The sequence below is a fragment of the Cucumis sativus genome, chromosome 5, assembly GCF_000004075.3.
Source record: "Cucumis sativus cultivar 9930 chromosome 5, Cucumber_9930_V3, whole genome shotgun sequence".
NCBI lineage: Eukaryota > Viridiplantae > Streptophyta > Magnoliopsida > Cucurbitales > Cucurbitaceae > Cucumis > Cucumis sativus.
The window spans coordinates 29,395,006-29,418,833 of NC_026659.2; the positions used below are offsets into that span (position 1 = coordinate 29,395,006).

The 23,828-nt window shown below is 36.7% G+C and overlaps 1 protein-coding gene across 2 annotated transcripts in view; it reads right to left on the reverse strand.

Moving 5' to 3' along the window:
• LOC101211991 (conserved oligomeric Golgi complex subunit 3) overlaps positions 1-23,828 on the reverse strand; it is a 46,267-nt gene that overhangs the window by 3,810 nt on the left and 18,629 nt on the right. For both annotated transcript variants that reach the window (XM_004142315.3, XM_031886266.1), the window contains 13 exons: positions 20,770-20,832; positions 20,480-20,581; positions 20,192-20,296; positions 20,008-20,100; positions 15,216-15,304; positions 11,101-11,320; positions 10,456-10,542; positions 2,497-2,613; positions 2,388-2,420; positions 2,120-2,206; positions 1,984-2,046; positions 890-1,006; positions 495-587 (listed from right to left, as the gene is read on the reverse strand). In XM_004142315.3, the coding sequence (XP_004142363.1) occupies positions 495-587; positions 890-1,006; positions 1,984-2,046; positions 2,120-2,206; positions 2,388-2,420; positions 2,497-2,613; positions 10,456-10,542; positions 11,101-11,320; positions 15,216-15,304; positions 20,008-20,100; positions 20,192-20,296; positions 20,480-20,581; positions 20,770-20,832 (1,269 nt within the window). The remainder of the gene's footprint in view (positions 1-494; positions 588-889; positions 1,007-1,983; positions 2,047-2,119; positions 2,207-2,387; positions 2,421-2,496; positions 2,614-10,455; positions 10,543-11,100; positions 11,321-15,215; positions 15,305-20,007; positions 20,101-20,191; positions 20,297-20,479; positions 20,582-20,769; positions 20,833-23,828) is intronic.

The following is a 23,828-nucleotide window of genomic DNA, read 5'->3' on the forward strand; positions in this document are numbered from 1 at the left end:
TCTTTACCATCATCCCCCTCCTGTGATAGATGTATCGTGGGTGGCCTAACAGATTTCTGAAAATTAGTTACCAGGTGTCTAACCTCCAACTGTTTGGTTCAAATGATCCTACTACAAAATGGAAGATTCAAAAAATTAGGTAGACGAAATCCTTTTAGGACTTAGGTGGAAAATTAACTAGCACGAGATGATTGCCATACATCTTTCGGTCTTCCAATAACAAAAGAATTGTTCACATCTAAAAGGAAACTATGGATAGGTAGGGATAATCACCCCTCTTTATTTAAACATTTTTCATTTGGTACAAGTACAACTATTTCTTACCCGATTATTATTCTCGCACGAAGGAAAAACAGAAAGAAAAAAGAAGCTGTCTATAGTAGCCCAAATCAATATCAATCAGACGTGGTCAACTATCTTACAGCTTGGGAAGCATCCCCTGTTAGAATCTATAACTGAATCACGAGTTTCAGAATTTGGGAAAAATGACAAACCTTGGTAACGAATGAGAGCATGGGATCCACAACCAGCTTAGTGACAGACATAATAAACTCTTCACAGGTTGCTTTCAAGTTTTTCTCCAGATCCTACGGAGTAAATAAATAGGAAAAGAGTTCATTGCATGGGACATAATTGTAGCTAGACTGTGTTATTATTTAATAATAATAACATAACCATAGCATAAACATTATTAATGCAGTGCTCAAGAAAATTAAATCTACCCTGCCTTTTTTTCTCAATGGTATGTACATGGTAACAACTACAAGATTGCTATTAAGAAAGAACGTTGCTAGTAAATTGAATGTTAGTGAAAAATGTATATTTTGTTAAGCTCCAATGTGAGATTTGATGGCTCAAAACAATTCCCATTTGAAAAGAAATAAATTACCTTCTTTGCATCAATTTGACTCTCCAAAACTCGGGGGGATAACGTCCTTGCTAATGAGGTTGATTTCGTCCAGTCAAACAGAGAGGCCTGACCTCTAAGAATCCTTCTAAGATGCTCCTGGAAAACTTAAAGTTAATTAATGTTGTATCCAATCAACAGATGACAATTTAAGTCCGCTATGAAGTTGTACCTCAAAAGAAAATTAGGACAACAATATGACGAAGCAGAATATTCATGCTACAATCAATAGAATAGCTAACTGCAGAGGTCTTGTGAATAATGTTTTTGGTATGATTTGTGCGTTTACTTGAGATCTCTACCACCCACATTGGTTCGGTCTTTATCTTCTAGGTTTCCTTTTGTGATCATGGCCTATCTCATTTAACAGTTCACTGGTTTCTCCAACACACAAGGATTATTGTTTTCAGTTGCTCCCTGGTCCTTTTTTTGGTATTGGCTTTGAAGTTCTTATAATCTTGAGCATTGGGATATTTGTTCAGTTTGTTTTTGGTTTGTGAGGTATAAAGGTTTGGTTGATTTGGAGATTTCTACATCGTCTTCCAATTTACAAGTCACACATGGGAAATTGCTAAAAGATCCTAAAAGATGTAGGAGGTTAGTTGGAAAACTTAATTATCATACAATAACTCGAGAGCATATTAAATGAATATTGTGGGATAGAATCTATCTTGTCTCATAGTTGACCATCGAACAAATTTGAAGCTTGCCCCAGGCCACTCTTGAGCAGATTTTACCGGTCCTTTAGTTTTGGTTTGCTTTATGGAGCTAGTTCCCTAGGTTTTAAGTGTTTTCTTTTTGAAGTCTTCCCCTCTTTGTGTCTCAATAGTATTTCTCTTATTGTGTTTTTCTCAGTCTGTATTCGCTTCAAGGTTAATGTATTTTTTTAGTCACTTTTCATTTTATCAATGAAAAGTTCATGTTTCTTTTTCGATAAGCCCTTTCCAAAGTGCATTTATTGTAATTCGAGCATTAGACACTTCCATTATATCAATGAAAAGTTGTGCGTCCTTCCAAAAAAATAAAAAGTGCAAGTCATCAAACATGGAGGAAAAGTTTGCTTCAAAGTTACCAACCAAGACATGAGAGAAATCGAGTTCCTTGTGAGTTGCCGAAAATTCTACATCAAAATTCGCAATCTGAAAAGCAAAATAAAGAAGTTAAGAATCATGTCATGTAGAAGAAGAGAGTAGGACTATAACTAGAACGTACCTGCTCCCTTAGAATGAGGAAGTGCTTTATCAAAAAAAGTTGCCCATCCATAGGGGACGATCTTTTTGCAATAAGTTTACTTGCTTTCTGGAGTAGATAACAGGAAGCACATCATGAAAAAAGCATAAAACTTGGGGGAAACCGTAGAGCAGAAATCATGAACAACATCAGTGAAATCAGGTCATAACAAAAAACGGATCAAATCTCTTCTATTATACGATTCAAATATCTAATTTGACCTTCGAAAAACATTAATTGGCTGTCTTACTTGAATAGATGTAGAACAAACTTCTACAGCTTCCTGGAAAATATCAGAAAAAACAGTAAATAAAAACTGCAAGAATACCATAGGAAATTAGAACTGATTACACGAGTACCTGAGCTAAACCAGTGAATACAACTGGTTCTAGACAACGATACAACTTCGAAAGGTATGATAAAGTTTTATCTAGAGGTGGATACCAAGCCTTCGGTGCACCTTGACTCATGCCAACCTACAATAAGATAAATCTCAGTTTTGTTTGTTATCGATATAATATTTGGGTTGGGGAGGGAGGGAAGGGGGATATGTCGTGATGCATAAATAAAAATTAAACGGAACTTTTAATTGAAAAGTGCCCAATTTAAGGAGTCCATATAATCTCCTTGTGGCCACATCAAGATTTTTTCAATATCAAACAATTTCATCAATTAAATGAAATGATTCAATAGATAGATTTCATCCAAACAGATCACAGAATATTTATCAAACTAGAAAGGATATAATTTAATTAGTTGAATGGAGCTAAATTTTTACACTAATAAAGAGCCATAAAAACAGATGAATCAAGGACTTCTTGTGGAGAATTTTCCTTTGTCTTAGATATTCTCAGAGTTCCATTAATTCTAAGCTAGGAAGCACAGACACCAACATGCAACACATGACACGACACGGCGAAGAACTAAGAATCTGTTGCCGATCTTCTTGAATGAGTTCCATCCAGAGTCAGCTCGAAGTTCGTATTCTAAGTTGCGGAAGTACTATGAGAAAGTCTGATCTCTTACCGAAGCAAGAGTCTCGTACTGATGAAACTCCCTCAAACCAAGGGTTCCAACTGAAATTTCTCATTCAATCGCCGACCGCTCCGTCTCATAAAAGAGACAAGCCTCTTTATTTATTGTTAATAAATGAGACTTAAAGCTCAAAGTAGAAGAGTGTTATACTAAGAGCAAAAAAATAGAGAAGAATTCAGTCAACAACTACAACAAATGCTAAAATTAGGCAAACAAAAGAGATGGCAAGCTAATAAGTGAGTTCCAACAGAAAAATTTAAGCTAAACAGAACAAAAACAAAGAAATCTGAATACAAGCATAACGAAATATCTCTCATAAGGAACCCACTTCGAATCTAAAGACTTGCAAGAAGATGCAACTGGCAGCCTCGTAACTATCATGCCATTGTAGTCCAAAAACCAGAAGAGGCTCGAAAAGGTCTTTCAAAATATCAGCATCAGCAAAGAGGCTTTACTTGCCCCCAGCATGAAGAGAAAACCTGGAAAGACTAAAGATGGACCAAAATCTGGAAGAATACATTTAACGACTGAGACAAGTTTGGCTTCCACTACCCGACCAATGGAACTGCATACCATTCATTTGACTGACACATGGCCTTTTGGCCCCACCAGATCTCCAAAAGCTGTAACCTCCGGCTTTTGGTATGCAATGGACTCAATAATTCAGAGAAAAGTATATTTCTTATTCATATAGAGTCGGAGTAAAGTTACATATATATAGGAAACAAAGAAACCATGAACTGTATGTACAATTACAATAATGGACATAGAATATAAATATATACTATAACACTCGCCCTCAAGCTGGAGCAAATATTCGACTTCATGTTGGGAAAATCTGTTTAAAGAGTTTAATCTAAGGACTCAATTTGTGTAAGATGATGCATAAGAATCTGGCCGTATTGTCTAAGTGGGGACGACGTTTCTCAATTGAACAAAATTCCCTTCGGTGTCAAGTGATTAGAAGCATTCATGGCAGCACCACCTTCAATTGGCATTCAAGTGGAAAAGAAACCGTGAGCCTAAGAAGTCCTTGGATTAGCATATGGCATAAAATTGATTCATTGGCCCTCTTCAAATTAGGTGATGGTAGCAGAATCCTATTTTGGTAGGACAGAATTACCCTGGAGTGTCAATTTCCAAGATTGGTTAGGATTGCACTAATTCCAAATGGGTCAATTTCCGATCATTGAGACTCTTCTACCAGGATTGCACTAATTCCAAACGGGTCAATTTCCGATCATTGAGACTCTTCTACCAGCTCTTAGTCCATTTATTTTAGAAGACTTCTCAACGAAGAGGAAATATTAGACTTCCAGTCCTTATTAAATCAGATTTCTTCCTCACAACCAGCCTCCTCTCTTTTTTTTTTTTTGAAAAGTATACGAGTCTCACTATTATTGATAATGAAAATAGAGAGACAAAGCTCAAAGTACACGAGGGACATACAAAGAGCAAAAGGGAAGGGGGAGGATCAGCAGACGCACCCAGGCATCTCAACTAGGTTGACACCCCCTTATTAAATCAGATTTCTTCCTCACAACCAGCCTCCTTTTTGGATCGAAGGTTTTGGTCCCTTGAAACTTCTGGCTCCTTCTCAGTCAAGTCTTTGGTTAAGCATCTTTCTACATCTTCTCCAATGGATATTTTTCTCTACAAAAGCCTTTGGCAATCTAATAGTCCAAGGAGGGTAAACCTCTCCATATGGATTATGCAGTTCGAATACTTAAATTGTGCATCAGTACTTCAAAGAAAACTTCTCTCCCATGCTCTCTCACCTCATATCTATCCCCTTTGTGTTGATAATCTGGCAAATATCCAGAACTTTTTAAATTGACTGTTTTTGCATCTAAATTGTGGTTCCGCCTTCTCCAAACCTTTTAATATTTGTTGGGTTTTTTATCAAAATTTTAAGAAGAATGCGACTCAAATCCTTGCTGGTCCAACCTTGAAGAAGAAGGCAGTTGATTTGTTGTGGGTAAACGAAGTAAAAGATCTCTTAGTTGAAGTTTGGTTTGAAAGAAATCAAAGGGTTTTCCATGATAGGCCATCGATTTGGATGGAACGATATGATTCTGCTTGTTTGAATGCAACTTCATGGTATTCATTATCCAAAATTTCAAGAATACTCTTTGCAGGAGATTTTGTTAAACTAGTCAGCTTTTATAGCTTTTCCACTTTGAAGTCCTCGGACATTATGTCTTCCAGATTAGCCCTCTACTTCAACAGTTTTCTGCTTAATCGAGGATTAATCTTCATTTGTTCTCAGCCTGCTGCCTTTTTGCTTTTATGTTTTGTATGGACAGTTTATTATTATTATGTTTGGCCTTGTATTTGTGGCTTTTTTGTTGCTCTTGTATTGAAAATAGGAGCCTACTATAAGGGTTTTTATTTTTGCGTCTTAGATATGATGAGGGCGCTAAGGGGGTGTCAACCTAGTTGAGATGCCCAGGTACGCTTGCTGATCCTCCCCCATTTTGCTCTTTTTATAACCCTCCTTTGTGTACATTGAGCTTTTTGTCTCTTTATTTTTCAATATTAATAATAGTGAGACTTATTTCCTGTTAAAAAAAATCTATCGCGGGTTTTTAGAGCAAATTTTAAAGACAATGTGAAGGCCTTATGAAGAGGATCCAACTTGCACAAAGAGGCCACACTACTTTAGGAAAATGCAGTGAAAGCTACCTTGGCTGATATGGTTTGAAAGGAATCAAAGAATCTTCCATGATAAATCGATGGGCTGTTTTGATCGCTTTGAGATAGCACACAGAAATGTTTCTTCCAGGTGCAACCTCTCAAAACTTTTTGTAAGCTACTCAATCCAAGATCTCAACTTAAATTGGAGAGCTTTTATCTTTCCACCTTAATTCTGTTGCTTTTGTTTCTTTCGATCAATATCTTCTCTATAATAGTTACTTCTTTTTGTACTAAACTCCTTGCTAGTCATGAACTAGTAAAGACCTATTATCATGACTTAGTTTTGAGTTTATTTTAACATTTTTGCTTTTGTTCTTTTGGATATAATAAGGGCACCAAGGGGGTATCAACCTAGTTGACATATTCGGGTGCGACTACCAATCCCTTTTTCTTTTCTTATTTAGCTCTTGTATATCCCTCCCTCCTGTACTAAAAGCAACTATCTCTTTTTATTTAATAACAAAGAGACTCATTTCCTTTTCAAAAAAAGGAGGAAAATTCAATCCTAAAAAAGCTTCGAACAAAGTTGTTGATGCTTTAAATAGGAAAACCCACCTATTAACTCATTTACTTGGAACTATTATAGCATTTGATTATCTTCCTAAAACTTATGAAAATGACTGTGATTTCCATCTTATTTGGCAATCTTGTTTTACTAACAGCAATTGTAAAGATTTTCATCTTTTGGATGGCTTCCTATTTTAAGGATACCAATTATGCATACCTCAAGGATCTCTTAGATAAGCTATTTTGCAGGAAGCCCATTTAAATGGCTTGGTATGCCTCGTTGGGAGGGACAAAACACTCATTACTGTGAGTGAATGATTTTATTGGCTTCAATTGAGAAAGGATGTCAATAACTTTGTAAAAGGTTGCTTTATATGCCAAACATCCAAGGTCAATATAATAATATTTGACTTTATACACCATTACCAATTCCTAGGTCTATAGGGGAAGATCTATCCATAGATTTCATCCTTGGATTATGCAAGGCCCCCAATCATCCATAGGTATAGAAGGAGGGGCAAGAAAGGCAATTCAGGATAGACAACATGGTAGTTAGGGGGTCAGTGGTCTGGGCTCCACGTGGCAGTAGTAGGATGGAGCTATATAGTCTGGTATTTTGTGCTAGGGTTGTTATCGAAAACATTAGGTATAATTTTTGGGATGAACTCTGTTTCATTGGGAGAGACACAACCCTCTTATTTGGTTGGAATCTTATCTTGAAGACTTTATGTTTTGTGTTAGCTATTATAAATCGTATAATCGTTCTATTTGATATTTGTGCGTGAGTTACAGTGAAGTGTATGTGGATTTGGGTGTTGTTGCTAGTTAAATTATCTACAGGTACTCGGGCGTCCAACATTGGTATCAGAGCCAGTCGACATCCTGGGGAGGTGGAAGAAAATGGCACAGAAACGAATCGAAGAACGTTTGGATGCTTCAGAAGCAGAGATTGAGGCGATTAAAAAAGTTCAGAAATTACCAGCTGTGGAGAAAACCATGGAAAAAATGCACGCCATGTTGACCGAGATGTATGCGGAACGTCAACGTCAACAAGAAGGGTCGGAACTGATCGGAGTAAGCATCGGCAAGAGGAAACTTCGACCAGACGACATCACGGACGGAGACGAAGAAGGAGAAACGTCTCTGAGCTTGGAAACAGGGGCTGGGCAGGATCAAATCAAATTTAAAAAACTGGAAATGCCGGTTTTCAACAGAGAAGATCCAGATGGCGGAGCATTATTTTCAGATGCATTTACTGAATGAACAAGAGAAACTGAAGATTGCGATAGTTAGTATGGAAGGGAAAGGATTATCCTGGTTTCGTTGGGCGGAAAATAGAAAGCGTTTTAGATCGTGGAAGGAGTTGAAAGATCGGATGTATAATCGGTTTCGATGTCGGGAACATGGAACCAGCTGCGCACGATTTTTAGCCATCAAACAAGAACAGTTGGTGAACGAATACCTGCAACGTTTCGAGGAAGTATCGGCGCCGTTACTGGAGATGGCCGAGGACGTGTTAGTGGGGACATTTACAAATGGGCTGGACCCTATTATTAGGACAGAGGTTTTTGCGATGCGAGCCGTGGGCCTGGAAGAGATGATGGATGCTGCCCGTTTAGCTGAGGAAAAATTGGAAGCGGCTCGGAATCCTCAAGGCCCATATTCAAAAGAAATTAAAACAGGCCAGAAACAAGGAGGGAAAACTTTCGAAAACCCTACGACAAAAATCGTGACGCTAGCCGAGAAGGTACCAACGCACTCCTCTACCCCGATCTCCTCCCAGGTTACCGCAACGGGCAGTGGGGTTTGACGCAAAAACAACTTCCGCAGGTGGACCGGTTCTGAGCTCCAAGCACGGCGAGAAAAGGGACTTTGCTATCGGTGTGACGAACCGTTCAGCAAGGGGCATCGCTGCAAAAACAAAGAGCACCAGTGAGCTGACTGGAAAAGTCTTCTAAAAGCTGAACGGATTCCTAGCCCTAGGAAGAACAGCAAAAACTGATTTTGGAACGTTAATGATGGGGAAAAACCTTCATCATTCAAGACTTCCCTTATACGCAACCTGTCAATTGAATGGCTGAAATTTCCTTGTAAACTGGAGGCTAAGCTTGAATTAGGTGGACTTAAAAACTCAATATCCCATAGTGCATAAATATGCTGCCCCTTTTATGATCAGAGATTTCAATTGTTGAAGGAACGAAGCCACAAATATTTCTTTAACCAGAATCCAAGCTTCACTGCAGTTTGTTCAATTTAAGGTTTCTGTGGCAATGTCAATTACGCCTCCAAAGTGGTCTCTCCTATAGCTTCAAAGGTGCTTCTTCGCCAGAAATCTAAAGGAAGATTCTTTATTTTAATCCAACCCCCAAAACCTTTGATCACAAGTGGCCTACCATTTTTTTCCCCCTCCAATGAAGTCTATGGATGGAGTTTTGTGAAAACTGATGAGGACATTATCGTCGTAGAGGGGGTTTATGACAATTTTTGTTTGGAAAAGCAATTCCAACCACTTGCAAATCATCCTCCAATCATCTGAAACAAACAGTTTTGTAATAATCCAAAGGTAATCAAAGTCGACCTTGACCAATTCATAATTCTTTATTAGCCACTGCTTGCTTGTGTTTAGGAGGAGGAAGACGAACAGGAGCTGGATGAGTTCTAATTGGATTGGTCCTTATTCTCGGATTTTGCTGCTGGATTGGAAGAGCTGGTAGACTTGACCATCTCCACATAAATAGGCCTGTTTGCCAGAAGCTGTGGGAAGGACTTCGAGACATTACCTGAAAACCAGCTGGTGTAATTAATCGTTTCTACCAATTTAATCAACATATTACAAAAGGACCACCATCCTTGCAAATTTTCACTAGAACAAACTCTAACGTTGGAATGCCCTCCTCAATACGGTGAGAAGTCACAGCTAAGAATTCGTCTGGAGTTTGCTTGGAACTTAGACTTTTAGCCGGGCTCTGTGAATGTCTATGTTCTTTTTAAAGAAACCATCAGCGGGAAAGTTGATGAGTTCGACAATGGCTTCCTAGAGCCATCGAATTTGGTCATCAGAAAGGGATAGAGTCCTGTGGGCTTGCAAGTCTTCAATGATGCAGCAGTCGATTTTCTTCCAAATGCAGTAATGAGAATGGTTGATCTTGCAGCTGAAGACCTCCATTCTGAGAGAGCTGGTGGTGGCCAGAGGGGTTGGCTGCCAGAGGGGAAAGAGGAGAGAGGAGAGAGGGGAGAGTTCTTATAAGTCTTCAGGGTTTTAAGACAGATTTTTGGGCTATGAGTTTTTTTTTTGGAAAATGTTCGTAACAAGCTTGAAATTCAGCATAACTAGCCACCCACAAACGGATGGCCAAATCAAGATCACTAACAGAACATTTTGGAAATCTACTTAGATGCCTTTCACGTGACAAACCAAGGCAATGGAACACTTGCCTAGCTCAAGCCAAATTTGCTTACAATTACATGCAAAACAAATCAACAGGGAAGTGTCCATTTGAGGTAGTTTATACTAAACTCCCCCGTCTCACCTTTGATCTTACTAATCTTCCATCTATAGTTGATCTTAGTAAAGAAGCAGAGTATATGGTGGATAGAATACAACAACTACATCAAGTTATAGACCACCTAGAAAAAGCAAATGCATCCGACAAAACTAAAGCTGATGAACATAAAATATTTCAAAGTTTCCAACCGGGAGATCTAGTCATGGTGTTCCTCAGAAAAACAAGACTTCCAGCTAGCGTTCACAACAAACTGTCCAACAAAAAAGTTCCATCACAGTGCCAAGGATGTCTAAAAACCATATTAACTATTGACTCATATGTACAACAGTGCTCATATCAAGTACACAAAACTTAAAAGATATTCAAATCTAATATATTGTTCTTTTTAGCATGCATTATCTGGTCAAAAATTTCTACAAGATGAAAAATGATAAAAAATAAATTAGAATTTATGAAGCCTTGATTGCCTAGGCATAATATGCAGGAGAGAGTAGATGTCATCTGAAAATAGAGTAAACACCAGACCACAAGTACACAAAACAAGGGGTTCAAATTTAGGGTAAGAAGATTTACAGAAGTATTTTCTGCCGATTCCACTGCAGTTTTCTCAAGCTTTTCTGGATACTCCAAGTCTTCGTTGGAAGGAAAATAATTTCCAATCTACAGAAGAAAGTAATGAAAATTTAATGCTGTAATGTTTTTTTTTTCTTTTTGGCGTCATTGCTGGGATCGAACCTGAGTCACCAGCACTTGCTACAGGGTATATTACTAATAATAATTAAAAAAAAGAAATAAATTACAGAAGTAAAGAGAAATACCAAAAATCACAAGAGTTAAAAGTGTATTAAAAGAAAATCCTTAATACAACAATATGCTAAACAAGTGTATTACTAGGACCCCGACTCATGCTGTGCATTAGCACTGGGGTCATCATAGCAGTGTTATGCTCTAGATTTATGTTTATTTGATTTATTTTATGAATAAAAACAAAATTTCATCTAAAGAGTGACAAGAGACTAAAGAATGCAATATAGAAAAACTACATAGAAACAGGAAGTATGGCCTATAAGGAGAAAATTGATCTCACAGGAGTTGATGCATATAAATGAATAGAAAACTTAGTTTAAGACAAGAGTAAAAGATAAAACAATATTCCTACAATCAGTTATATAGCCATAGGAGACAAGTGCAAATACTAGAATCTAATATTAAAATTACCTCATCACGAATGTGTGTTCGAGCACGAAATGTTAGTCGCTCATGAACATCAGCTAAAATTCTCTCGAGTGTGGGACGTAATCCAACTAACGACTCTCGCTGTTGAATGAGTCTTTCTCCCAAAACTTCAACTTTAAGAATATCAACTAGTTCACACAGAAAGTCCAAACTTGTTTCATGAACAAGTCGAGGACGCAATGTATCGTACAGGTAAGTAGATCTGCACAAAAAGTTTTACAAACTTTACATGTTTGTGCAAACCGAGGAAAAGGTAAGCCATATCCAAATTATGCAAAAAGCTAAAAAGAGAGGAATTGATAATACGAAATCAAGAACAAGAAGTATAGTTTTTCTGTTTTTTAAAACGAAAACAAGGCTTTTTATTAATGATAATAAATGAAACATAAGCTCAAAATACAAGAGTATTATACTAGCAAAAAGAACTAGGGGAGAATACAATCTCACAAGAAAACAAAACTATACTTAGGCAACATAAAAAGATGGCAACCTAAAACTAAATACAACGCAAAAAACAAAGCATAGCTTAAAATTTCTCTCAAGAGCAGCCCATTTGAATATTAAAACTTCCACGTCCAAAACATCAAGATGAAAGTAGAAAGAGAAGTGCCAAGGAGAAGCAACTGGCTGCCTCAAAACTTTCTTTTCAATACCATCCAAAGCCGAGGAGAACTCGAAGAAATCCTCCAAAACAAACAAAACCTGATTCCAAAAGAACTCCCCAGAAGATACTCCCCTTTGGCAAGCCAGAAAAACAAAGACCAAACACAAAAACAATATCAAGCAAGCTACCACAACAACAAGGCTATACTCATTCTCCCACACAAGAGAAATTAGGGAAAGACATAAGTTGGTCCAACAACTAGAGGGACTACAATGAACGCCTGAAGAATCAAACTAGAATAAGTCTGCAATCAGCGACTATTGACTTTAGATGATTGGTATTTTGCAAGACTGAGGAAAAGGGCGAGTAGCAGAGGGCAATTTTTCAAAATTCGAGTCTTCCTCATATTGAAATAAGGCATTAAGATCTATTTGTAAAGGCTCAAAATGCCTCTACATCTCAAGCTCGATTGACTTATCAATATGTTCCATTTCCTCACTACTAACGCTAAAAGGAGAGATGAAAGAGAACTCGCCCTTCTTTCTAGAGGTGTTTTGCTTGAAGAGCCCCTAAAAAGTTTCACCTTCAAGTTGAGCAAAGAAAACTCAGGAGTACTTAAACTACATAAGATGAGAGGAATTAGAATCTGACTTAGTAAAACGGGCGGGTTAGAGCATGCAATAGGGTGCAAATAGCTTCCAATAAAACTGGATTAGCCTCTAAAAACACCTTGGAACTGCAGCAATGAACTGAGGAACAATGAGAAAAGACACGATTTGCCTCTAACAAGTCAGGAGCTTGATCTTCAATGGTTTGGCTCTTAAGGATCATTTATTTTTTTCCTTCAAATGAAACACTTGGGAAAGGGCTTAAGATAATTTGGGAAGATCTTTGAAGATTTCTTTCTTTCCGATTTTAATCTTGACCCTGATCTTGCTAAGGAGTAGAGAGCAGAAGAGGAGAAAGAGCCTAAAAATGAAGAGTTGATGGGATCCTGGCTGAAGCAAACTCTGAAGAGCATTGGATGGGGTGGGAACATCTAATGGCCCAATAGGAAGCTGTCGTACTTCAAAGAATTCTAAGTGCCAAACATCTAACTTTTTGCCTTTTGGCATTCCTTTAATGAGGTAAGAACAGAGTTAACTCTGAGAGGAATTTAAGTGAATGTTTAATGGCAGAGTGACTTTTGGATTCTCATTTGGGAAAGCAAAAGTGTTCAATTTCCTTCTCTTGTATTACTATTTTCTGAGTAATTTACATAAATGTAACAAAAACCCATAATATTTACCGATCGTCTAACAAAATAAGAAAAACTCATGCCACGCAATCATCTTTTCATAAATTTCATATATGCCCTTTCGAGTTATATCTTTTTTGCAATTTATTAAATCCTCGACCATCTCGGTGCAATTAAAGCCAATGATCAAATAACTAAAGGTAGAAGTCTTTCATCCAGGCACATATCGAAGCAACGTATTCCCAAGATCGAATAAAATAAAGGCATAATTCTTTCATTCTAGCCATCTCGATGCCACTAAAGCCCGAGATCCAATAACAAAAGGAAGAATTCTTCCATCCCAGGGTATCTCGGTGCAACTAAGGCCCAAGATCATGCACGATCGTTTAAATTTGAAAGTCATCGTTTAAAATGAAGTACAAGATCATGTAGATCTAAACTTCTGTCTTTCATCTCGGACCATCTCGGTGCATTGTATGCCCGAGATCGAATGAATTAAAGGCAAAATTCTTTCATCTCGGGAAATCTTGGGGCATGGTATGTCAAGATCATGTATCAAAACGCTGCTATTTACCAAGAGTCTCAATCAAATTTTCCAAATTCCCTCGTGAAAGACGGTTTAAGGCCTTATATGCAAACAAAGGGTTGATGCTGATTTTTGGTTGAAAGTGATTCTCTAAAGTTTTAACGGTTTTCTTCCAATCATTTTATACAAAGAGCCTAAAGATGATCCATAGACGGTTGAAATCTTCCACAGAAACGTCCTTATCCTTGTGAACCCAGTAAGAAGACCTCTGATTACTCAATTGATGGAAGTTTTGTGCTCCTGAGATTATGCTCTGTTTTGCTGCTGTCCGAACAGAGGCCTGACAAATCTGCTTTTCTGACTTCAGAACAGAGGAGGCCTGAAGAACTTCACTCTCCTTTACTAACACACTGGAATCCTTTATTCTTGTCAAGAAGAGTAAAACCAAAAGACGTAACTCTATCTACACAAGATAAACTTTGAATCTGTGAAGAAAGTTGAGCTGGAAGACAATGGCTCGAAAACCATTTCTTATATTCCAAATTTGATAAGAATCTTTCCAACATCTGAAGAAAGGACAACCACCCCTTTTTGTCATCCCCTGAAAAAACCCAAATGGTTGAGCATCCACCTAAAGCAGACCAGAAGTTGCAACATAAAACCCATCCATTTTCGGATCTAAACATTGAGAGCTTCGTTCTCCCATGGTCTAACTTCCCAAATTTCATAAAGAATCGATCTTCAAGGCCACTGACTAACTCTACGATCGCTGCAAGGAACCAATTCAGATGTTCTTCTGAGACAACTAGTGAACGTTGAGCTTCCACATCTTCCACATTGAGCTTCCACATCTTCCATGTGAAAGCGGGTCTGCCGCATTCAGAGCCTGTAGAAACAGACGCTAATGTTTTGTTTCAATTGGATGAAGATTTGAAAGATGATTAAAAAAGTGCTGAAAAGTGCTCAGTTTGCCCACCATCAGTTCTGCGCTTTTGGCTTCCACGTTTTTTTTCATCATTTCTTTTTCAAATCATGTATCTAAGTTGACGATATATTTGTTTGTGAAATATTTCACAACTATCATTCCTAGTTATATTTCTTTGTGCAATATTGCGGAATTAGAGGATTAGTAGCTTTGTACACCTCCAAATATATAGTTTTCCTACTTAACGGATAAAATAAACTTTTACTATTTTGTGCATATTCAACAATATTAGTACACCTAAAAATGACCAAATAGACAATGAATAACTTGACCTAAAATCCAACATATTTTTAACAATCTTTCTATTTCCATTTACAAAATACGATATTAAAGGTAGTATGACTTGTATAATACAATACCAAAAATAGATCGAAAACTCTAAAACCGAAACTCATACCGAAGAACTTTATCTTAATCAAATTAGGAACTCAAAGACACACCCTACATGCAGACTAAAATAACATGGACCTCATACATAAACTTCCTAAACTAAAACAAAAATAGTTTACACCAACACATACTATTTGACCAACGCTGAAATAGTTTGCACCATAAATAAAGACTATTCAACTTCACATATTATTATAACAACCACAAAGTATAATAACTACAAACTATTATGACCAACTTTGGTCCCAAACAGCCATATTAATATAACAACCACAAAGTATAATAACTACAAACTATTATGACCAACTTTGGCCTCAAACAGCCATAAAAAAAAAGTACTAGACAGTTTACTTACAATGGATCTATTAAAGATGCCAAACTTGAAACATTGTCTGAGGAAGACGGAAAGAAATGATGAAAGAGCTGGTGCTCAAGCTGACACACCTAATAAGGAGACACTTGAAATCAGTATTTTAATCATAGATCATCAATTTGCTTCTTGAAAACACAATTTCACACAAAATGATTATGATGAAGCCTAAGAGATAAGAGAGCTTTCACCAAAAATCAAATGAAGGTCTTTATTATTAATCAAAAGTTATAAATAAAAGAAGACAATCTGTCTATTTAAAGAGAATTGAAAAAAAAAAAAATTATAATCCTAATTAATCACCGAAATTAATCCTCATCCTACTTGTTGAGGATTAGGATCCATTTTCTTGGTTTAGTCAAATGGGATTCGGTCACTAATTGCCTTTTTTTTTAAAGGAAACCTGATTTTATCGATAATAATAAAGCTCAAAGTAGAAAAGGTTTATACAATGAGCTAAACAAAAAGAGACCCTAGGATCAGCAGCCACACCCAGAGACCTCAACTTTGACACCACCTTAGCACCCTCATCATATCCAACAAAATATAGCCCAAGATACAAAATAAAGTCTTACAAGAATACAACAAGCATGGGCTGTAAAGCCAATAAAATAAGAAACAAAGAAAAAACAGCAGCAACACAAAAGAGGTTTGAAAGGCCTGAAGAAGTGTAGGCAAGAATCTTCCAGTGATGGCTGCAAAACACAAGCATAAAGAAGAAGATGACTATTAATCATCTGGAAAAATGAGAGAATTAAGAAAGATTTGTCTTGGAAAGAGACAAGAGAATCTCTTTGAAAGCTGAATTGCAATCACTTAACCGAATAGATGAAAGAAATTTAAGGCAGAAAAGTCAAACAGTACAATAGCACCTAAGGCTTTGGTTTGAAGGGCTGTTTTTACCAGCCTCACAGCAAGATCCGTACATGAAATTAAAAGAGTCTTTTTATCCAGAATATTCTTCTCTTGGATTATTTTCCTGTGACTTTTCTAAAAGTAAATAGGTCTCTTGATCATATAAATGTCAAATGAAAGTGACTAATGGTCTAAGTACATGAGGGCTATACAAAGAGCATAAGGCATAAAGCATAACGAGGATCAGCAGACGCACCCAGACAACTCAACTATGTTTACACCCCCTTAACGCCTCCTTCAAAACATAACATCAAAAAATGGCCAAGGCTTATAAATTCAACCATTACAAATAGGACAAAAAGACAAAAGATCACTAGGCTTGCAAAGGATTCAACAAAGAGCATACAGAAAGCCTAGGCAAAAGTGCAGAAAGTGATTTAACTCAAAACAAAAATTAAGCTAGGAAGATAAAAACTCTCCAATTTGAGTAGATTTCTTGAATGTTGTAGCTTTCAAAAGCCTTGGAGAAAGAACACCAAGAGGAGGCATTCTTACGGGCAAATTCAAAGCGATTCAACCAAACAAGGGCTTTATAATGGCATACCTTTTGATTCCTCTCAAACCATAATTCCATCAAAAGTGACTTTACGGCATGTACACAATAGTGATTGAGGGATTTTTTTGAAATCCACCCCAACTAAAAGTTGCTGGATATTTCCTTGAAAGACAGCACCAACACGCTAGATTAAAGAAAGTGATGAAGTAGGAATAGGGTATTATGGTCAAATCCTTGATTTATTAGATTAGGATTAGGATTTGTTTCTTTTACTATTTAGAATTAGGATTCAGTTTCTTTTTGTCGAGCTATCCTTTTCTTCATTCAATGTTGATGATGAACTTTACAACAGTTATGAATACAGCCTTCTGGGGAAGATTTCAGAAGTTCGTGTTGTGTATTTGAATCATGGGAGCAGAATTAGGGGTCAGCATAATTGAAGTTGTCAAGGGGTTTCTTTGATCATCCCAAGTCACTTTGGGATTTATTATGTCAAATACCAAGTTTGGAAGTTGATTTCAGACATGAGTGTTTTGACTCTTCGGGAGGCCCTCTTTGTAGCTCAGTTTTCTCATTTGGACTTGTTTTCACAGTAGCTGTTTAGTTAGGCTCCATTTTTTTATACTGGTTTTGGTTCTCTTTTGTTTCTATTTCTTTCTAATTTTTCCTATCACAGCCATCTGTATTTAAGCTGGACACTGTTGATTATTCTCTAGCTTTTTGTCTATTCACATCATGTTTAATTGGGATATGATGTTTTGGTGCTATAGAGTGTCAACCTAGTTGAGATGCACGATCCCAACTGCTTTTTGCACTTTAGGCTTCTTTATTACGCTCATTGTATATCTCTATTGTACTTTGAGTTTCTATTAGTAATAAAGAAGTTTGTCTCCGTTTCAGAAAAGAAAAAAGATTCAGTTTTTTTTATTAATTAGGATTAGTTTCTTTTTTTTTCTTTTTTTTTTTTGAAATGGAAACAAGCTTTTTTATTAATGTAAAACTCAATGTAAAAGAGAATTGTACAATGAGAATAATAGAGAAGCACCCTAACGTGATAGTTTTTGAAAAGTCGGTTGATAAAGAGAGTCAAAGACAAACCGAACAAATAGTGGCAGACCTGAATGCTCTATTCCAGCGTCAGGAAGATCTGGATGTTGTTCAGCTGTCCTTGGATAATTAAGTTCAGTCCTATGGAATCTCATAATCATCTGAAGTCACTGGTATTTGAATGTAATCATGTCTTGGTTTAATTTTCCTTTTCATTTCATAACGTGATAGTGAAAAGTTCGATAGTTAATGAAACTTGTTTTATGGAATAACGGAGGATTGAAAGATTCAGAAAGAGATCGACCCCCCAAAGATTTTTTTGGAATCACATAATTCGGTCTTGGCACTTATTCAAGATTAAAAAAAAGAGAATCAAAGGGTATTTCATGACTAATCCCTTGGGTGGATCTTTACGAAATCACTTGTAGCAATGCTACATCTTGGTGCATCCTTCTAAGAAGAGTTCAATGATTACAGCATTTCCAGAGTTCATCATGATTTGGAGAGCTTATACATTTTCACCTTATCTGTGGACATAGAGCCGATGGGCCTTTTTGTTCTCTTTAGTTCTTTTGCTTTTGTTTATAGGCTTCTAGTTGGCCTCAAATGAAAAGTTTTGGTAGTTTTGTAAGAGTTTGTTAAGGGCCTTGGAGGGTGTCAACATAGCTGTTTGTCCAGGTGCACCAAATGTTCCTTGGTTCTTTAGCTCATTGTATAATTCTCATATACTTTGAGTTGTCTCATTATTATATTAATAAAAGAGACTTGTTTTCTTTTCAAAAAAAGAAACCCTGATCCTACTAAATTATTCTATCCCTCCCAAAAAAGCTCATCCTCGAGTTCCAAAAAGAAAATAACACAATTTTTCTCTTTTTATAATGATTTGTAAAAACCCCAAATAAAATTGTTGGCCTATAAAAATCTTGCACTGCAACGACAAAGATTAAAGGAGACCATAAAAAATCTGGAAACTGTCGAGTGAGAACGTCATCAAAAATTTTCTTTGGTTGTCGAGAATTATATACACGTCTGCCAGCAAGATTTTTGCAGTCAAAGCAACCCATAAACCTGTTTCAAACTTTATTGTTGCATAAGCCTAAATTAGCATCCTTACCCAATTTGTACATTCTGATTTCATTTTCTTAATGAGGAGACTTGATTTTTATTTTTTATATAAGAAATAAACCCAAAGTTTGTGAAATGGGTTGAAATAAACCCACACTGAGGAAGGCAGCAAATCGAAACTGGGGAAGACTGAACTCAAGACGGGCTGCACAAATTTTAAAAAGATCAGATCTCATGGAAATTATGTTAGAAATTAATACATTAATGGATAGAATTGCGTAGGTCGAGTCAAATGAATCATGATTTTCCACATATTCTACCCTGCCGTGTTCCAAGGAATAAGTTGCAACCAAAGATTTGAACTTCTTCAAATCGAGTTGCCCATGACTATCGTCCTATTCATCGAAACCGTCTCTATCTATTATGCTGTCTTCTTTCTTCTTAGACACAACTTCCCTAATTTTAATCACAGTCTGATATGTAATCAGATGATTAAGGCATCCATATAATCTGATTTGTAATCACAGTCTAGTCTTGTAAGTGAGAAAAGGGAGTCTCAAATTTCCACAAAATTACATCAACTCTTACCAAATTCTATCAATGGCTTAGAACGAACCACATCAACTTTAAATGATCAGGTATTTCACAAGACTGGGACAAGAGCGAGTTGCAGAAGGAAAATTTGCAGATTTTGGCTCTTCCTCACATTGAAACAGGGCATTGAGATCTGTTTCTAGAGGACATATTATAAACTTCACCTTCTTGTCTACTTTCAATTGATCTCACAAGCATGGGATGAAGCAATACAGTCAGTGATTATACCTCTAAATGCCAACCAACTCCCTGTTAGCTGCTAATGGAACATATATTTGCTTTCTTGCCCCCATCTCCGGCTAAACCAAACATTCCATAAACCATCCATCTCCAGAAAGGAACTTTGAAAAACGAATTACTCCATAGTTACGTCCATCTTTCATACAAAAGAAAGCATTAATCAGGCCCTTTAGCAGCTGAATCAAACCATCTTCTAGCCATTTTACCATTAACGTTGAAAATTAAGACCTTAGGCTTCTTCCTCAAATATTCCGCAAATAAGCCATATTCTTCTCTCCAAATACAAAAGAATTAGTCGCTGATGTTAGCTCTCGACTTCAATCAGTATGATACTTAACCAAAACTAAATAATAAAGTTAATGAACAAGAGGCATCCTAACTTTCATTGACTGAATACCATTTAATGTAAGAAAATATTACCTGCATCAGATACCCACATCCAGATCTAGTCAATGATGGGAGAGCCTCCTTCTTGGAAAACTCAGATATCCGTTGATGCACTATGTTTTTTATCTAAAAAATATTCAATATGAGAGAAGAAGATATTGACACATCACCATCTATCCGAAGGCTATAATGTAGGAAAACAACTAAGTGAGCTCACCAGGGAAAGTCGTTGCTCACAGTAGAGTCTATGGCATTCTGCAAGGATCTCAGTATATTCTTTCCTTGTTGATCTGCTCTCAATTTCTTCCAGTACAGGTTTCAGCTACACAACTACAATATTTAGTCATGGATACTACAAGAACTAGAAGTCATCCAGCTATAATGTTTCCAAGGATTTCTAGACTTTGGTCGTGACACCACTTGGCTCCTTATATGGAAAACTGACAGCTTGTTTTAGAATAATAGTGACAAAATATTTCATTGTAAATGCAAACAGAACCGTTACCTCATCTGCAGCTGCCTCAAATCGCACATAGATAAAAGATGCTTCTACACCCTCAGAAACAGCAGAATTGCTGCCACTACTACTACGCATTGCTGCCTGAACCTGGTAAATGGAAACAGCTACTACAATTAAGAGATCTAACAACGAGTTAACAAGATATTTTGTTTAAATTTATATTTAAAATAAAACAGAGAGATGGAGAGATCAACCACTGTGCCTAATCATGCTGATATAGGTATTAATCAGATATGCACTATAGATAATTATGAACAAGAGTTATTATTCTTCACCTGAGAAGAAGCACTTTTGAGAACAGATACAACATGAAACCGAATCATACCAAGTGCCCGAGACTGTACAATGATAAAAAAAATATATATACATAGTTAACAAGATGTACATGGCTGTCATAAGAATGGAAAAAGATGGGGAAAAGTAACTTGCTGACAAGTAAATGAATATAAAATGTGTCAATAAGGCTAAGACTCAAAATCAAGTTACCATTTTTATTGTCTCAAAAGGGAAGCATAATTTATTTGCTGGGAGCTCAATTGACCCAGGGGTTGAAAGATGGGCATGAGCAAAACAAGTTCACCTTTTTTACCTCCTATCGTCCTTCCATGAATCCCACTAATAATATTCTTCGCTACTGTTACTTATTGTTGAATTTCCTTCTTTTTTATCTTGTAATATTATTTTGTGTTATTCTTCATTTATGTCTAATATTTTTTTCCTTACTGGTTTGTTGGTGTTTCTCTATATAAGAAGACCGTGTATGTTTTTATTTTAAGAACATGCTGGTAGCAAAATTAACCACCTTGTAAATAGGAGCAAGGTCTCATCAACAATAAAAGATGGGGTCTCCGCTTAGGTGGCATTAAAGTTCATAATACTGCTTTGCTTGCTAAGTGGGGGTGGAGATTCTCAAAGGAAGAGTCAGCTCTTTGGAGACAATTAATTAGCAGCATCCATGGTAAAGAGGCATTTGACTGGTTTACAAAAGGAAAGTCCAGTAACAGTCTAAGGAGTACTTGGGTAAGCATTGCTAGAGTGTGGACGTCGGTGGACTCACTAGCTTTATTTAAACTAGGCAACGGTCGTAGAATCAGATTTTGGACAGATCTTTGGGCTGGTGTCACCCCTCTTAAGGAGCAATTTTTCAAGCTTTTCAGAATTGCTCTTTTGCCCAAACAGCACGGTTGCAGCGCATTGGGACTTTGAAACTTTATCTTGGTCCTTGTTCTGATGTTTGAAAGATGATGAAATTGCATAATTTCAATCTTTATTATCTCTTCTCTTGTCTAAAAAAGTGAATAATTCTGATTATTACAGATATTTCGGTCCAATGATTACCGGTAAACTGTTAAGTCTCTTTCGGCTCACCTAAAAATTGGCTCCCTGATGAACAAACGTTTATTTACAACTTTATGGAAATCAAGCAGCTCATGAAGAATTAATATCCTGATTTGGATTATGGTGTTCGGGTTCCTTAACAGCTAAGAAATCTTGCAAAAGAAATCCCCCAATAAATGTCTCCTTCCTTCTCTTTGTTCAACTTTGATTGGGTTTTTGATTGATCCCTAAACGCAAATTCAGCTTCTGCCGAGCCCATCTCTACATATGAAATCACGTTTAATATGGAAAAACTTCTCAAAAACTCTCCTCGCAAAATTAAGGTTCAAGCGTAATCAACAAATTTTCCATGATAAAGAAAGACCAAGGGCAGAAATCGGTTGTTCAATAGAACATAACGCAGCAGCTTGGTGCTCCTTAAATAAGGATTTCAAAATTATTCCATGCATTTGCCTCAACTGAACTGCTTTTCTCTCTCAACCAGCATTTTAGTTGTTGATTCAGTTTGCAGATTATTCAGTCTGAATGTTTCGCACAGCAAGCCTCTTCCTGTGTTCTAAAAGTCTTGGTAGATTGTTCCTTTTTTAGCCTTGAAATTTTGTGTTTTTATGTTCTTTGGCCTTCCCAGGTGTTAGATTTTCTTCTGGTTCTTTATTGTCTGCTGGCCCTATGTATTAAGCTGGACATTAATTAACTTATATAAGTTTTGGTTTTGTATGCACAATATATGATGGTTGGCGCTAAGGGGGTGTCAACCTAGTAGAGATGTCTGGGTGTGCCTCCAAATCCCCCTAGGTTCCCTCTTTTAGACTTCTTTATTGCTCTCATTATCTAAGTCTCTTATACTCTGAGTTCTTATTAAGAAGTTTTGTGTCCGTTTAAAAAAAAAAGAACTCAAGAGCTAAGAAGACCTTGTATTTTCTTTTTTCAAACGGAGACAAAAACTTCTTTATTAATAAGAACTCTAAGTACGAGAGATTTATACAAAGAAAGCAATAAAGAAGAAAAAGAAAGTGGGAATCTGAGGTACACTCGGACATCTCAACTAGGTTGACACCTCCATAGCGCCAATCATCATATCTCGAGAAAGAAAACATCGAAGCAACACAAAAAACCAATAGAGGAGCAACCAAATATCAATCAACCTCTTTATTAATATGAACTCAAAGTACAAAACATTTTATACAAAGAGGAATAAAGAAGTTATAATCAAGGGAGTCCTAGAGGGATCAAGAGGCGCACTCAAACATCTCAGCTAGGATGACACCCCATAGCGCCAAGCATCATATCTCGAGAAAACATAAAAAACCCAACAAAGATACAACAATAAAACATTCAGCTTGATACAATGGTCCAGAAAACAATATGGGACCAGAAAAAACAGCAAGAAACAATAGGGAAGGCCCAAAATTACAATCTCAAAATTAAAGGCTACACATGAGCAATCCTTCAGCATCAGCTGTTATGTGATTTAAATGATTATAAAATGGTTTTCAAACTATTAGTTGCTTCTTGAATGAGCTAATTGTTATGTGCACATAAGGTTAAAGGCAGCCATGTAGAAAAGGCTTGCATGGTGGAGTGAAGTCAGCTAATGTAGAAAATGACTGCATTGTGTTAGGCGGCCTGAGCAACAAGGATGAATCTATATGTTCTCGAATGCCGTTGATACAATAGTCTAAATGCGAGGTAATGAGACCAAGCGTAGAGAACGATTCGGGATCCTTGGTGAAAGGAATGATTGTGACTAATTGGTGTTTATGCGAAATGTATATTTGATGTGATTTGCGAGTTGATCTACTTCTATTGTAAAAATGATTATATGTGTTTTGATGTGTTTTGTGAAATTATGTATTTATTGATAAACTGATTTGTATTGAAATTTATGATTGGGCAAAAAGGATTTATCAAAGGGTATTGTGAAAAGGTTTTCATAAAACCTCACTAAGTCTTTTAGACTTATGTTTTAAAATTTCATCTTCCAAGATCAGCCGTT